Raw genomic sequence first — 16,887 nt, 5'->3', positions numbered from 1 at the left:
GCAGAGAATGACAGAGGTGCATACAAAATGGAAATAAAAAACATTTAGAGATTGTAACACATTTATTTAGACCTTGTGTGATTCAATGGCTACTCTGTACCTAAATGGCACAAAACATGTGACCACTGCAGATGAACTGCCATTGTTGTTCTTAATTAAATGCCAAACATGATTTGCAAAGAAGAGAGAAAGACCTACTTACTTATTCTTCATTTAGTCATCGGATTGCAGGGCCATCCTCATATGTGAAGGACTATATTGAACATAGTTTCAGTTTTATGACGTCAAGTTTTTATTAATAAAATACAAGCTGTTCCACATTCACCAGAAACACATACAGTATGTGTGAGAAATTATTCTGTGTTTAAAATTCAGTAATTCGACTCGTTTGGAGCACCATTGCAACTATATGGAAAAAGAAATCTGAGAAAAATGAGGTTTTGGATTGATTCAACTTATAGTGTTTGCTTACGACTGTAACTGTTTTATTAGTGTCTTGGGAGTTAGTTACGGTTTCATGCTATAGCTAGCATCGAGCAGTAGGCTTAACAAAACACATCCAGTGTTTGAGAACATCCAGTAGTTATGTGCGCCCTCTGGTGCACTTTGAGCTTTAACCTCGTTCACAGATAACCTCAATGACGCTCTGCTCCATCGGAGCGGGATCCAGGCAGCGGTGGGCGGAGCTCCCTACTATCTCATCCAGCAGGAAATGCACAAGGTTCTCATCGGACACAAAACGCCACAAGTACATCTGCAGGTAGTGGCAGTCGACCTGGATTTGCTGCAGCCCGTAGCGGCCAAAAGTGCGCAGGCGGACGCACTCCAGAAATGTCTTTAAGCTGATTTTGATGATTCCCGTCATGACGGAAACCTGCAACAGAGGAGCGATGAGTGATTTGTGTGCGTTTGTGAGGGAGAACTCGGGGAAGAAGCGCACTTGCCTTATTGAACTCTACTGAGCTGAAGATATCAATGCGCTCAGAAAACAACTTGTGAATGTTGCTCAATAGATTGGTGTCCATCGGAGCACTGCAGAGAGAGGGCAAATTATTTACTAAAGCAGAGCGAAAATTAAACAGACGGTCATTATATACAGTAATCCTCCGCATATTTGCAGTTTATTATTTATTATTAACATATCCGCAGATATTAGCTGAAAATTTCACCAAATTGTGTTTTTGTAGGCATGTTTGATAACATTTAAAATGTTATTAACTCATTCACTGCCATTGACGGCTATAAACGTCAAAAATTCATTTGAACTATTTCTATTAGTTTAACTTTTTTTCCACTTTTGTTAACAAGAGTATGAAAACCTAGACATTAAAAAAATATATATTATTAGATTAGATTATTAAAAATTAGTAATTGTAATTAATTGCATGACTTCACTAGTTAACGCACAATTAATCACAAAAGTTATATCTGTTCCAAATGTACAATCATTTTCTTCTAGGTTTTCATACTCTTGTTAACAAAAGTAAAAAAAAAGTTAAACTAATAGAAATAGTGCAAATTAATTTTTGACGTCTATAGCCGTCAATGGAAGTGAATGAGTTAAACATGCCTACAAAAATGTTACTTTTCTTTTTTCAGACCAATACAACTATGAACTCCTCCTGCCCTCTTGTGGCCATTTTATGAATAGGAAAAATAAATTATTAGAATAGAAAATTGCCATTATTTTCATGCAATTTTAAATAAAAAATGTTATATTGGGATATGTGGGTCTTTGGTTAAAATGATCTGTCATTGTTTTTTATGTTGTTTTTTTTGGGGGGGGGTGGTTAATGCATCAAAAGTGATAGTGGTATCAGGTCTTGGTATTGGTAACTACTCGTTAAGTACCCATACTGGTATCAGTCTGAAAAAGTGGTATCAAACATCCCTAATTAAGATCTTAAATGAATGACTCTCTGACAGTTGGAGTCAAAAACTGTACAACAAATAAATTGTCAGGTAAATGCAAAGTTGCGATACAAGCTAGAAAGAAAATAAAAAAATGTGTAATATATATATATATATTTATAATGTAATCAATTTCACATTTTACCATAATGAGGTTTACGTTTTAACATGATTATCACATTTAACTTCTTTTCCACTTTTGTTGATTTCTATTTCTGTCCAAGAGGTCATGAAAAGTACTCTACCTTGGTGTGAAGCTTGCCGCGTAGCGAGTTTGCTGCCTTGAGCTGCTGTAGACCGAGAAAGTCCTTTTGCTCGAGTCACTGCTGTGCGCTTTCCTCACACCTTCTTCATACAGAAGACCCACCTAAGGTGACAAATAGGATATAGAAAGTGGGCTTAAAAGTTAGAAAGCGAAGATGGCGTTATTAGACCAAATATGCCACCTGCACGTCAATGGAGGTGGCGTCCTCTACGACTCTCTTCATCACCGCGCGCACATTTCGGGGCTCGATAGTGTTGACCCAGTCTCGAGTTTCGACACTCTTTCGAAGCATCTGGGAAATAATGAGGCCCTGAACCTGCAAATATGAACAGACATACTGCGTTGATTGAAATAAAGCTTAACGATAAGATATTTTATTGTTAGTTGAGATTCATTCATAAACAAGACATGACTGGATCTAGAATATTTAATATAAGAATTCAGGTGTCAAACGCAAGCATTTTCTGTTCAGATATTTTGACCCACTCATGCACGGTAGTTTAACAAAACGATATTTGATTTTACTTTTTTTTTTATGTTTGAATATGCATAAAAATAAAAACTGTGAAGTGAAAACTTGCGAAAAATTTTGAAGAAAAAAAACAGTTGAAGAAAACAATAATTTCATGTTCATCAAATAAAGCAAGTAAGACAGTCATCAATCCAGTCCTTGGTATTAAGTTAGACATACTGTACACTGACTTTTAAGTTCCTACCCTATCAAAAATATTTTTTGTTCTCATTTATATATTTTGTCAAACATAGGCTATATAGTATACAATTGGACGTAATGAGGATTAACACGCTTGTTATTAGTTAATAAATAATATACCATATACTTGGCTTTTACACGACAACAGCAATAATAGTTAAAGTAATAATAATAATAATAAAATAATGCAGTGAAGTTCTAAAACACTGCTTACTGTCATCACAATATGAAATCATCTGCTCCCAAAAATGTATAAATACGATCTATTTTAAATATTACCATGGTCCCAAAAACGTATTTGTACGTTTTTTAAATATGCTACATCTGAAGCGAAAGCTTAAAGCGATGGTACAAAACAAAAACGGCCAGTGGCAGCAGAGTATAAGAGATCAGGCCATGTTGCAAAGAGGCTTTTTCACCAGTGTTTTAAACAGATTTGCAAATAATGATTGAACTTAGCTATATTCTAATGTGAATTGCTGCAAAACGGAAACGGATAGAAATATACTTTTTTTTCCTGATGAAAGAAGAGACTCATCTTTCTTTTGAAGGCTCCATGTTTTTATAGCAATAGAACACAATATTGTGTGGGCCTTGCAAAATCAGTCAAAATCCAGTAAAACAACCGGGAGCGAAGGGGGTTGCTTCAGTAAAAACGGCTGCGAGTAACAAAACTGAGCAGGATTATCTCTTGAGATTTCTACCTTGACGTAATGGTTCAGTAGTTTCTGTGCTGCCTCCCTGGCTTCTGCACATAGAGCAGTGACGGCCGTTACCGGACTGTGATGCTGGAAATGTACAAAAAGAAGCAAATTCAACACAAAAGCCAGCATGTGTAGTTTAGCTCAAAAATATAAGTACATGATGACAAGCTATTTATTACCTGTGCCAGGAACTGTTCGTCGGTAAGAGTGAGTATGTAGGAGATTGTCGAGGTTTCATAGTCCAAGCAGAGTCGAGAAAGGAGCAACAGGAGGGCTGGTGGGGTTGACCCCCCTTTGTCTCCTGCACTTTCACAAAACTGACGGGAGGACTGACACACAAACTTGATGAAACTCACGATCAGGCTCTCGCGGACACCCTGGCAGCAGAATTCCCCCTGCAACAAGAAATTGAATTGAAGTCGCATTAGAAACGGCCAAAGTTACTGACTTTGCAAAATTTACTTTGCAATTTAACTCATTTGCTACCAGAAACGTATCAATACGTTCTTTTCAAAATGTTTTGAGTGTCCCAAAGACGTATTTCTAAGTTTTTTTTTATGCTAGAGCATACAGAAGGCTTTGATGCAGCCTCTTAACTGCAAAGAACGGTTGAAGAAGTGGTAGTTATTACAAAAATGGCCAGCAGGTGACAGCAGAGTATAAGAGATCCACCAGGGCCATGTTGCAAACAAGCCGATTTCCCCACAGTTCTAAACAGATTTGTGAATAATGATGAAACTTAGCTATATTCTAATGCTAATTCCTGCAAAACGGAAACAGATAGAAATGTACTTTTTTTCTCCAATCTAGACTCTAATCTTTATTTTGGTAGGTTCTATAACAACATAACACAATATTCTGTGGGCCTTTCAAAATCAGTCAAAACCCAGTAAAACAGCCAGGAGTGAAGGGGGTCGCTTCAGTCAAAATGGCTGGGAGTAAGTGATTTAATATTTGTGGAGTTTTTATCAGGTCCCTGATACGATAAAAATATGTGCCATAATTAATCGATATTGGACTGAATTGAATTTAATTGGAAAAAAAATCAAAACTGAATCGAACTGAACTCTTGTGAATCGATTGAGGAAGTTAGAATCGATACCCAGCCCTATTATTCACCTTAAAGTAGGGCTTGTTGGAGAAAGTGATGTCCTTGGCTGTGAACAGATGCACGGACGCCAACACGGACTTGATCTGATTTAAGATGGAAGCCGACAGCGAGGACAGCAGCTCCGGGAGGCCGCTTGGAGCATCTCGGCCAGAGCCGGCCCCCGGAGCGGCCAGCGAGAGGCGGGGCGTCGCCAGGGCCTGCCTCACGTCTGTCAAGCTGTCCATGTAGAAGCTCTGGAGAGCGGCGAGGTACTGCTTGACCCGCTCCGTCGCGGCACGGATCACAATCTCGGTGCCCTGGTTCGGCACGGAGGAGCCCGGCAGCAGCTTGGCCACGGCCTGGAGTCTGCGGTGAAATCGGTCAAGGGCGCGGACCAAGAGGGAGTTGTCCGCGACCCCCTTTTCCTCTTGGATCCTTCGCTCCACAAGTGAGAAATATCGGGTGGCCAGATCGTCCACGAAGGCGTGCAGCTTGCTGTTTGCCATCTGAGGAATATTCTTTGACGCGAGCTCGCCCGTCTGAGCGTGCGTGATGAAAAGTTCTTGATATGACGCAATTACTAAACACAAGCTGCTGACAAACTCATTGCAGCCTCTGTCGATGAACTCCAGGATGTCGGTGCTGGAGGAGGGCGACGGGAACGCGCTTGTTTTGGGCGTGCCGGCAGGTGGTGACCTGCGTGCGGGCGCATCGTTCACGGATGATACAGTCTGGCTCGGTCTTATCTCAGCCTCCAGGCCCTGCAGGTCCGATTCCAGGCGAGAGCCCGCATGGCTCAGGAACTTTTCACAAAGCTCCTCTGCTGGCTCATCCAACTGCAACAGCAGCTCCACGCACTCCGATAAGTCTTTAGCACTTGAGCCACCGTCCCTGTGACACACAACAACACACGGAAATAAACGACTACCGTGACATCACAACTTCTTGTTGCTTCGTGGAACGAAATTTAACTTTCGTTAAGTTGAACTATGAATGACAGCAAAAACGATGAAGCAAATTATATTACATTAGAGGTGCGACAAATAATCGACAACTAATCAATTATAAAATTAACTCATTCACTGCCATTGACGGCAACAATTCATTTGAACTATTTCTATTAGTTTAACATGTTTTTCCACTTTTGTTAACAAGAGTATGAAAACCTAGAAAACAAATATTGTACATTTAGAACAGATATCAAATTTGTGATTAATTGTGAGTTAATGAAGTCATTCAATTAATTACAATAAAAAAATGTAATCGCCTGATGCGATTTAAAAAAAGAAAAGAAAAGATTATTAAAAATTAGAGGCGTCATTAATTAAATTAAATTAAAAATTTAATCATAATTGATCGCATGACTTTAATAGTTAACTCACGATTCATCACAAATTTGATATCTGTTCTAAATGTACAATAAAAAAAATCTAGGTTTTCATACTCTTGTTAACAAAAGTGGAAAAAAAATGTTGAGTTAATCAATAATCATTTTTGACTGGTTATCTTTGTGCTGAATCAAAATAAAATGTTTGCTTTTACTTTGGAAACCAATGATCAACATTTTTGACTATTTTCCGACAGGCCAAGCCAGCAACTGGAACATAATTAAATTCAATGAAATGTTAATTTAAAAGAATGCCCTGTTTTTTAATACATGGATGGAAATTATAACATTTAACATTACAACAAAATGATCGTACTACAAACACCTCACCATTCTGTATTTACACATTCGACTTTTTTTTTTTAACCTCACTAAAAACTTTATTTACATTTTTTGTACTCCATCTTTGGCTTCTTGCTGCCAAGAAAATATGACAAAGTGAGTTAAGGAGCCTCATTTAAATACATACAGTGCTTTACTGCCACCTTGTGGAATCTTGGTGCCAAGGAAATATGTTGAAAGCTTTCCCTTCTTGGGTGTCATTAATTACTCATTTGTGGCAGTTTGCAACTAAATTCACTTTCATGAGCATTACAAGCTCAAAGAGCACAACATTTTAACTTCCAGATATATACCTCCTACATCTGGCTGAAATGTGACATTAAGATTCCTTTTTTTTTTTAATGTAAGAATATGCCGTTTTGTGTAAAGAGGAAGTCAACATAAACATTTTCTTTACAAAAATATGTTCTATACAGCTCCACTAGTCTAAACACGGCATTCTGATTAATATTGCGTTTGTGGAAAATGAGCAAATATCCACCAACTCGGAAGGCGGCCATTTTGCCACTTCCTGTCAACCGAAAATGGCATCACGGTTGCTAAGGTGTTTTGTGAAGCTGAGCCGTGATTGGCTGTTGGAGACGCCAACAAAAACTGACCTGAACTTCTGCCGAAGCTCCTGCGCCAGCTTGTCCATGATGGCGTGACAGTCATCCTGAATGCCCTTGAAGGACGGCATGTGGCTGTACTGCTGCAGCACGCAGCGAGCACGCCGGTGCGAACTCACTGCTTGAGCGTAGGCTCGCAGCTCCAAGCATTTGTTTAATCGAGCAGGCAGTTCAAACAGAAACTGCAACTTTCTTAACAAAGTGTGGACCCCTAAGGAAGGTGTAAAGAATACAGAACAAGAAAAACATGAAGTCATACCACAACTCACTCAACAGAACGGTGAGGTTCCGGTGTGTCACCTGAGAGTTTTGTAATCTGAGCATGCTGGTCTTCAAGGGTACCGCTGATGCGAGCACTAAAATCGGTGATTGTCGCCATGTTTGCAGACAGACAGTCCATTTCGTCCTCCATCTTTTTGAAATCATTCTTCATCTTTCTTATGGTGTCTTGAGAAAGAGAGGTGAGATGATTGGGACGATCGAGGACAAAGTTCTCAACAGTTATTTAAGGCTGACGGTGCATTCTCTCACCTGTAGCTGATATGAACTTGTTGTAGTTTTCATAGACCAGCGTCTGCATGTCGCTATCCAATGAACGGATCTGCTTGACCATGCACGTCTCCTGGTCCATCAGCTCTGCAAGAGAGCATTCCCTTCGAAGCTAAATTGGGACACACAATGGTCGCTGGTTAGCCACGCACATACGACCGTTGCCCTTAATGCAATTATTAATTGTATTTACTTATTTACTTACCCACCTAGGATATTTGTTAATTTTATCTTGTAGTTTTAGTTTTTTTTACTTATACATTTTAAAGTTAGTGCTATTGTGACAGGAGGAGCCCCTGCCTCACCTTGTTTAGGTAGTGCTCCGGGTCAAAATGCGGCCCGTTGATGTCACAGGGGTCCAGGGACTGCGGCTTCTCATCCGACTTTCCTTCTTCGTTGAGTCCGTAGTAGAGCTTCAACATACCGTGTACCCTTCGCTTCTTCCCGGGGTCCTCGGAGGCCGGGGTTTCGGCTTCCATTGCTATCGGCGACCGACTGATTGACAAACAGTAGCTGACAGTCAAATGACGAACCGCTAGCTAGCAGGAACAAAACCGAATGAATTACGGACCGAAAGCGGAACCCGGCTGCAAAGCAGCTGTGCAATTTCCCCGCAGCTTCGCGATATACATGCACGTCAACCGTTTCCAAGAAACAGCTTTATACTTTAGTAAAGGCGTTCAACACCTAAGCCGAAATATACCACTTCCGGATGCGTAGCACTGTAGGCGTTGCCGTTGCAGTTGTGTTGCCAAAGACTATGTGCAGACAAGAGAAGATCGTATCATATTCGTAAAGTTGTGCTTCCGGGAACTGGGCGTGGAAATGAATTTAGCGTTTGGCATGTTTCATTTCAATAATATAGAATAATATAATATAATATTGTATATATGCAAGGTACGTACAATCGTATCAAACTCCAAACACAAAGTAACTTTAATTGGTCAAGTAACCAAATTTTGACAAGTCTTTACGCTGCAATTGGGAAAATATTGCAACTCCCACAAAGATAATAAAAAATTAGTTAATATGAATAAGTTGCATTTTCAGAGGGGTCAATGAGTTTATATTTTAGGTGGACTTAAACATGTCAAACACATACAATATCGATAAACTAAAAAAACAAACACTTGTGAATCGAGAGTTCTATGAAGTAACCAATATTTTTCATAATACAACAAATAAAAACCAAGATCAGCAACAGAACCAAGAAATCTTGGCCGCAAACTCCACAAGCACCAGTAAGTTGAAAAGTTTGCATTACCATCTTGACTGATGAAAAAAGGATGACCACTTAAAAGTAAAATTCAATTACACTACATATATTACAAACATGTTAGTGTTTATTCATTAATAACCAGAACTCAACATACTCTGAAGTCCGGTACATCTGTGCATGGTCTCAATGACTTCCGGAAATGTTGAAACACTTAAAAGATATGCTGAAAAAAATAGGCTAAATCATCAGTTTAGAAAAGCAAGGTATACATACTGTATTGTGACATAGTAAAAAAAAAAAGGGACATGCTGACCGAATGAAGAAGTCATTCGGTCTTCCCACTGCCCATCAAACTCCTGCCACCAAAAGGAGACTAAGCTGAGCTAAATAAATGTGTATAATACTTGAGAAAGTACACAGTTAACTGGTCAAACAAAAGCCAAACTCCATTGACTGCTTCAGTGCACTACAGTACTGCCATCTGGATACAAACGGAAAACAAATATGAAAGGCACTTGATGCTTCTGAAAAGTGACGTACATGACTTCTATCTTGTGTACAAACCCATATATGCACAGGTACAGGTACATGAAAATACTAACATAAACAAAAAATATATATAAACAGTGCAAACTTATAGAAGTTGATCACATGAATTGGAATGCCTATTCTACAATGTGACATGCATATTCGCAACCACACCTTGGGCTGTAACAGGTTGGCTACATAACATAACCTATCTGACGAGCGCAGAAAAGTATAAATATTGAGTTGGTTGGCTGGAAATTAAGGAACTTGGATGTTAGAATGGCTTAAAAGATGATATGTGCAAGATGTGAGATGTACAGTATACTTTCTTTGTTGCCCATTAGTGAGGTGGTGGTGTTTACACGCTTAGTGACGCGCCTGCTGAGTTCTAGTAGAAAGACCCTTCCCATCAGCTTGTTGCATTTTTTTTTTTGCAATGAAAAAGACATGAAAAGCATTGTTGTGCATGTTATTTTTAAATGTTTAGTGAACAATCCAAAGATGCGCCCTCACCAAGTCAGCAAACACTAAAGCCTAGATGCATAAAAACTGAACGTGTCATTCCTAAAGTATTGTCTCCTCGCGGACCGTCTGGAACAAGGCACTGACAGCTTAAAGAAAACATACTATAGACTTGAGATGATTTGCCCTGAAATTCCTAAGGAGTCATATTATAGACTAAGTTGGTAGTCAGGCTATCAAGGGTTGCAAAGGAAAAAGAGGTAAGTCAGCTGTTACGCTGAAGAGTTGTTGGATTTTTGCTCATGAGCACTGCAGGGGTCAAAAGGTTCACGTGACAGCCGTCAGTTGCAGTCATTTCTATAAGGCTTTTCTCATTGTATTTATAGGCTGTCGTCGGCACTCCATGCCTACTACACTTGTGACCCTTTGAAGCATGTCAACTAAGAAATCCCTTGGTGTTCACATGAATAAATCTGCAAAATATACACAACGTCAGAAGATAAATATGGTCAAAATCACATCCCTCACTTGGTCCAACTTATGTTTTTGTGTCATTCTCCAAGCTTCTCCTTTAAATGTTCTGTTTGGTCTTTGTGAGCAGGAGGCGGTGCTGCAGGTGGTGAACTTCAACCCTGCTCCAGGTTCTCTGTCACTTGCACAGAAGAGTACATGGGTCCAGATGTCTGTCTCGAAAAAAAGGACGCAGCTCTTTTCGGTTTTAAGCATTTGATTTCTTTTCCTGGACAAAAGAACAGACAAAAGTTTGATCTTTTTTTTCCTTGACTTGCCTGTGCATAGTAATCAATTTAGGGGGAAACCTCACCATTGTCAACGTAGTTAATGGTGTTGAGTGAATGGACCCGGCTGCAGACGACGCTGCTCTGCCGGCGCAACATCCCGCGCCGTCCCCCGCGCCCGTTCTTGCCGCTGTCATCTTTGCCAGACGCTTGTTGTGACTGACCCGCATCACCGTCTGTTTCTGCCGCGGCTCCTCCCTCGGACGCTGACCTCATCTCCACGCAAAACTCGATAAAGCCACTCATGAGCTCTGCCTAACCAACATAACAGACACACGCAAAATACGGTTCAGCCGCAGCTCATTTTTGTGTGGTCCTTGAATGCATCACCACCTATAAAAAGACATGCTGCACACCATGAATCACGACCTGATGTTATTTCATCCGTCCCCAACATTTCTTGACAATAATATGTTATATGTGACCTCACAAGTCTAAAATATGACATTCTGATTAATATTACATTTGTGGAATATGAGTTATGCAGCAAAATCCATCCATTTTTAGCCATCTCAGGGCGCGGCCATTTTGCCACTTGCTGTCGACTGAAGATGACATCGCAGTTGCTCAGGGCTCAGGCAACGACCAATCACAGCTCACCTGTTTTCTAAAGCCGAGCTGTGATTAGTTGTTACCTGAGGCCTGAGCAACTGTGATGTCATTTTTACTCGACATCAAGTGGCAAAATGGCCGCCTTCTGATATCGATAAAAACTGCTGGATTTTACTGCCTAACTCATATTCCACTAACGCCATATTAAACCAAATACTGTATTTAGACTAGTGGGGCTGCATAGAACATATTATTGTCAAGATTTTTTTGGGGGGGGGTTGACTTCCCCTTCAAATTTATCAAACACATTATACTCACTTGTTTGGAGTAAATCTTCAGCAACTTGTTGACCGGCGTGCCATCTTCGTCGCCGTCAAACTCCAGCCACAGGATGTGCGAGTCACCTTCCTCCTCGGGGTAGCTGTGGTCCCAAGAAAGCTCACTGAAGCGCAGGCCGAGAAGCACATGCTGCACCAACACGTGTCCAAGAAGAGGAATCAAGTGTTACAGGTGGGAAATGTAAACTGACTTTTCTGTATTTCGCAAGGCTGAGCAAACAAAAGAGCACCCACTTTCTCCTTGACGTCCATCACATAAACTCCCTCCAGAGAGATGCCAACATTGACGGCTTTGCGTCTGACCCTCTGAAGGATCCCGTGGGCGGGTTTGTCAATCTCGCCATCAAAAAAAGCACACCTGTTTGAACGGTTCATTAAGTTATCAGTGATTTATTATGCATTTAAATTTTGCAATTAAAGGGTCTCTTACCCATAGTAAGGCAGAGAGTGACATGTTCTGAGGTACTGCTGGAGAATCTCAGAGCGCAGCAGAGAGTCTCCAGATATGTTGATCTTTCTGTAACCCTCCAAGAGATTCTCCTCCAAACCTGCCTGGCGACTCGACTTCCCTCTCAATGTTGAAAATAAACCGCCACCCCCAATCACCACATGCACTGGTAGGAACGAAGACAGCTTCTTCTCTCTGTTGGTGGACGAACATGACAGCAATGATAAGAGTATAAACACGTTGCGCTATTTGAATTCACTAAATTGACAAATTCTCCAGTCAGTGGATGGATGGAAGAAAAATGTTTGCACTCTAAAAACAATTGGGGCCAAAATTAACCCAAACTGGGTCAAAAAGGGACAGAATCAACATTTTGGGTTGTTCAACTAAACCAATACGTTGGTGAAAAGAATAACCCACAAACCAACCTAAAAAATTGGTTTATTTGTTTATTTAAATAACCACTAATTTAAATTGATCCAACATTTGGGGCTAAATACCTCAAAAAGTTGGGTCGGTTCATTATTGAGCCAATTCAATTGGGTTTTTCAACTAATCCAAAAAGTTGGATCCAACTATTAATAACCCACAAATCAACCCAAAAATCCATGGGTTGATTTGTGGGTTATTAATTTAATTTCACCCAACGATGGGGGTTAAATATCTAAAAAGTCAGGTTGGTTAATTTTTGACCCAATTCAGTTGGATTATTGAACTAACCCCAAAAGTTGGGTCAAATGAATAACCCACATGTCAACCAAACAACCCACAAATTGAGTTGATTTGTGGGTTATTAATTTAATTTGACCCAACGATTTGGGGTTAAATATCTCAAAAGTCAGGTTGGTTCATTTTTGACCCAATTCAAAAATAATAATCATTCGATTATTCAACTAACCCCAAAAGTTGGGTCAAATTAATAACCCACAAATCAACCGAAAAATTAGTTTGATTTGTGGGTTATTAATTTAATTTGACCCCACTGTTTTTAGACTGTGGGTTGAGTGACAGGAAGTTTGGCGTATTCAAACTCAAGTGTGAGGTGCTATCTCTTAGTGGTGACAAATAATAACTGTAATAGCAGCAAAGACCGTATTTGTTCATTGGTCGTGCTCTTGCCTTTACTTACCGTATCGCCGTGGTCAATTTCTGCCTGTCCATGCCTGTCCCCTCATCAAGAGCAAGCGACAAGCCTCCAAGAGAGGCCCAGTGCTCGGGATCGCATGGGTATCGTCCAGTGATGATATTGCTCTTGGCCTCTTCATATAAAAGTCGTAGCACTCCCTCATCTTCTATCTGAAGACCAGAGTTATGATTGATTCAACATCAAACCAAGTGACAGTAAAGTCAAACTGAATTTTGTGTAGCTAAAAAACAACAACACACACACACACACACACACACAGTACAATGCTGAATTTGTTAAGAACATTATCTTACAATTTAAAAAACAACAATTTAAGAAGCATTTTCTTTATTTATGCTTTCCCGAGAGATAAAGATCAGAAGTACCTGCAGCTCTTTAGATTTGGGATAAAACACATTCCGACGGTATTGGAGGCAGGGCTCATCTGGGGAGAGAAAAGTGCATGAAGGCTCTGTGATGTTGCTGAGTAAATTGGATGCACTTGCACACTACTGTTACAAAATGTTGAAAGTCACTTCTTATCCATTTACATTTAAATGTAAAAATTCACTCTTGAAGCTATTGTGCCCACCTTTTTTTGTTCTGAGCATATTCAAAAATGCGGCAAGTTAGTCTAAACAAGACGTCATTTGTGAAAGCTGACAACATTTTGACATTTTAAATGTCAAAAATATCAGCATTTAACACGAGATGAAAAAGAAAGGCTTGGAGACCAATTGTTCACCTTGTGAAATGTCTTCCTCAGAGGCTACCGTGAAGCGATACAGCAAGTCTTGCCACTGGCGACACACCTTGTACGGTTGGTGCCTTGACTTTAGCTGCAGCTCTGTAGAGGAAAACGGAGGCACAATCGCACATATGAAAGTGGAAATGTTCAAGATAGCAAATGAAAAATATTCACCAATTTTCATTTCTTACTTCAAGCATCATTTCACGCAGAAGCCAAACTAGGGTTTCCCCCAAACTAAATGAGAAATACTGCATGTATGCTTGATGACCTATGAAATATCTTGTAACAATTTATTCTGACAAGTCTGCAGGACCAATTTGGAGTCCCGACCCTATTTTTGGGAAAACATTGAGCTTTAGACTGATTATTCTACACAACTATAAAAGCATAACGTTGGATATACAGTACTTGTAAAAAAATTAGCACATTGCTGACAAGGCTGTACGTATTAATCGAAAGTTTTTGTTTTTGTACCAAGTAGAGGAGAAGACAGCCAGAAGGCAAAGGCATCTTGCGCACAATCAGGAACATGAAGAGCCTCTCGGACCGAGCGGCCCAACTCCTGCACAGTAACACTGCCGAGCGCTTCAACTGTTAAGTGTACTGCGCTGTCGCCAAACAGGTATATAAGCACATCTTGAGCTAGGACGAAAACACAGTAAAAATGTCAATAATATACTACAAAAAAAAATAAAGACATGTCCTGATGAGTATTTGACAGGGTGACTTATCACACATACAGTGGGAGAGTGTAGCAGATGAAGCAACACTTCCTCTTTGCGAGTGGTCATCTGACGAGTCTGGGGGGAAGCTACACACATCTCCTTCCATCTCAAATCTGAAACACAAAAAAAGAGAGGTCTCGAGTTACACTCGCACACGCTAAAATGTTATGTGCACGTAAAGGCATTCATTGAGCCAGGGGTTCTCAAACTTTTTGGGTCGAGCAACCTCTTCCAATAGAGAAACATTTCTACTCTACTGATTTTGCAACCCTACATATCACGACATGGAATTATTTATCAACATTTCAACCTATGTATTCATGATCTGTTTTTTTTTTTTAAAGGAATGTGACCAAATTCAATTCAATTAACTGCTAGCTGGCGCACACACTGCCATCACAGGCAACATGGCTGTAAAATGAGCTATTTTACAAAAGCAGTCATAGACAATTTAGCAATTTGGTCAATACTACACTGTCAGCTACTTCACCAATCACATTTGCAGCTATTAAAAAAAAAAAAAGTGACTTTTGAGTTTAATGAGTGCAATCATTTTCACAATTCTTCCTGTATGACAAGAAAGCCGCCAGGCGTAAAGCCATCATGGAGTCATTAATCAATATGTTGGAAACTTTGGACAGAAGATTGGTGCTTCCAAGATGAAAATATTTTGCAGAGGTCGCCTTGACTCGCCTGTAAAAGATCTACATGAGAAATGGGAAGTCCGATTTACGTCAGGTCATAATCATATCACATCTTTAAGTTGTCCCAGAGTTATTGGTGTGCAGGTCCCCTATATAAAGGCACTTAAATGATAAGAGCTAACTTATTGCATTTTGTTTGTGGATCCTCTGCTCTGCGTGTATCAGTTTGAGAACCATCCAAGTTGAGGAGAATTATGGATAAACCTCTTGTAATGGATTGGTGCAGTTAATGTTCTGGACAGTGAATAATAGCATTTTGTAGGACGAGAATTTATGTAAAATGACGTTATTTCAAAACGCGGAAGCTCTATGTTAACCAACTGATTAATTTACTTATATTTCTTAAATTGTAGAAATGGAGACAGCAACAAACATATAACACCCCAGTTGAGTAAAGATAACTTGTTGACGTGGAATTACCGTTAGTCACTTCTGTTCGTCTGCCCATCAACAAGGATTCCACAGGACTTAGTTCATCGCTATAACGCTTCCAAGCAGCCCTAACGTGTGCTAAGTGCTAGCAACAAGGGCTAGCTAGATAAACAAATGAAAGCGAATCCTGCATAATATATGCATGCAATGGAACGCAATTGTTAAAACATGAGGTATCTTTTGAGGCATTCGCTCACTAAATGTAAGTTTTGTAAACAAGGAGCCAAGACAGTGCAAAACCATATTTTGTGTTTCTGTAACAATATTCACCCAGCTGTCAGGCCTAAGACTTTTCACACACACACAAATAAATAATCTAAAACTATTAGCGTTGATGACTTTTGTGTTAGCATGCCTTCTAAACTACAACTGCTATTAGCAAGTGGATTATTTCTGTAGTGGTCGACCTACCTGTCACTTTGGGTGTAGTTGTCGCTCCACTCCTCTGTTGTCTCTTGGCATCAACTAATGTAGCGTAAATCTGTACGTTCGTCTACAATTCGTTTTTATATCATCGATTACTACCTCGCTGAAACTAGCTTTCCGGACAGGCGCGATTGTTACGGAGTGTGCAATTGGTGAACGAATCGCTTATTCTGATCAGTTCACTACAGGGTGTGACTTCAAACATATAATGTTCACCAACTAAAAAAAGAAACGCTCTTGTCCAAAAGTGGATATAAAAGAACACATTACAACACAGTCCGAAATAAACGTAATAATGAATCAAACGTCAACTAAATCGGTTCGGAAATGACGGATCTAAAATAAGAGTTAAGAGTGTTTCCGGGCGGCCGTGAGCATGACGTCAGTACGTCACATGCTGATGACGTCACTGCCGCTATAATTAATCAGACGAGCCCATTTCTCGACGAGCTGAGCCCTTACAGCAAAACGGGTGAAAGTGCGCATTATTATCTAATATAATAGATAATACAAAATAATATACGTAGACATTTTTTTGTATTGATGATACTCTGTGGTGTAATACTACTAATAATAATAATAATACGGCAGAATGAAACAGGAAAAAATTGACAAGATCTTGCCTCCCTTTGGAGATTGAAAGCCATGATAATTACACTTAGGCAGTAAATTACAAACACCTAAAATTCATCAGTTATTCTGCATGACAAAATACAACTCATTTTAAATTGTTTTATTGTTGCTGTTACTTTTATTTACAACATTTATATGACTACACATACAGTAAGAAGAATTAGTTCTGTAATGCAGT

General features: G+C 39.7%; 2 protein-coding genes across 2 annotated transcripts; both read right to left on the bottom strand.

The window, feature by feature from the left end:
• Positions 1-43: 43 nt before the first annotated feature.
• vps51 (VPS51 subunit of GARP complex) lies at positions 44-8,304 on the bottom strand. Its single transcript, XM_086098974.1, has 11 exons — positions 7,874-8,304; positions 7,551-7,680; positions 7,320-7,466; positions 7,011-7,230; positions 4,712-5,573; positions 3,772-3,987; positions 3,593-3,676; positions 2,358-2,492; positions 2,157-2,278; positions 945-1,032; positions 44-874 (listed from the first exon to the last, which is right to left on the bottom strand). Exons 1-11 carry the CDS (start codon positions 8,045-8,047, stop codon positions 614-616), a joined length of 2,439 nt encoding a protein of 812 aa, XP_085955100.1. The 5' UTR covers positions 8,048-8,304; the 3' UTR covers positions 44-613.
• A 587-nt stretch (positions 8,305-8,891) lies between these two features.
• Positions 8,892-16,447, bottom strand: frmd8 (FERM domain containing 8). Its single transcript, XM_086057967.1, has 11 exons — positions 16,062-16,447; positions 14,530-14,627; positions 14,264-14,431; positions 13,784-13,885; positions 13,425-13,483; positions 13,042-13,208; positions 11,895-12,107; positions 11,699-11,822; positions 11,445-11,594; positions 10,601-10,829; positions 8,892-10,516 (listed from the first exon to the last, which is right to left on the bottom strand). Exons 2-11 carry the CDS (start codon positions 14,618-14,620, stop codon positions 10,404-10,406), a joined length of 1,416 nt encoding a protein of 471 aa, XP_085914093.1. The 5' UTR covers positions 14,621-14,627; positions 16,062-16,447; the 3' UTR covers positions 8,892-10,403.
• Positions 16,448-16,887: the final 440 nt, after the last annotated feature.

Source organism: Leptonotus elevatus, chromosome 16 (genome assembly GCF_054856555.1).
Source record: "Leptonotus elevatus isolate MCC_2025b chromosome 16, RoL_Lele_1.0, whole genome shotgun sequence".
NCBI lineage: Eukaryota > Metazoa > Chordata > Actinopteri > Syngnathiformes > Syngnathidae > Leptonotus > Leptonotus elevatus.
This window is presented reverse-complemented; position numbering and strand designations above follow the sequence as displayed.

Coding starts and splice junctions, on each gene's coding strand:
- vps51 (XM_086098974.1), bottom strand. CDS start 8,047: ATGGAAGCCGAAACCCCGGCCTCCGAGGACCCCGGGAAGAAGCGAAGG. Junction 7,681..7,873: donor CGGAGCACTACCTAAACAAG/GTGAGGCAGGGG, acceptor GTCCCAATTTAG/CTTCGAAGGGAATGCTCTCT. Junction 1,033..2,156: donor GCGGCAAGCTTCACACCAAG/GTAGAGTACTTT, acceptor CTCTCTCTGCAG/TGCTCCGATGGACACCAATC.
- frmd8 (XM_086057967.1), bottom strand. CDS start 14,620: ATGGAAGGAGATGTGTGTAGCTTCCCCCCAGACTCGTCAGATGACCAC. Junction 12,108..13,041: donor AAATTGACCACGGCGATACG/GTAAGTAAAGGC, acceptor GTCCACCAACAG/AGAGAAGAAGCTGTCTTCGT. Junction 10,830..11,444: donor TGAAGATTTACTCCAAACAA/GTGAGTATAATG, acceptor TATGTTGGTTAG/GCAGAGCTCATGAGTGGCTT.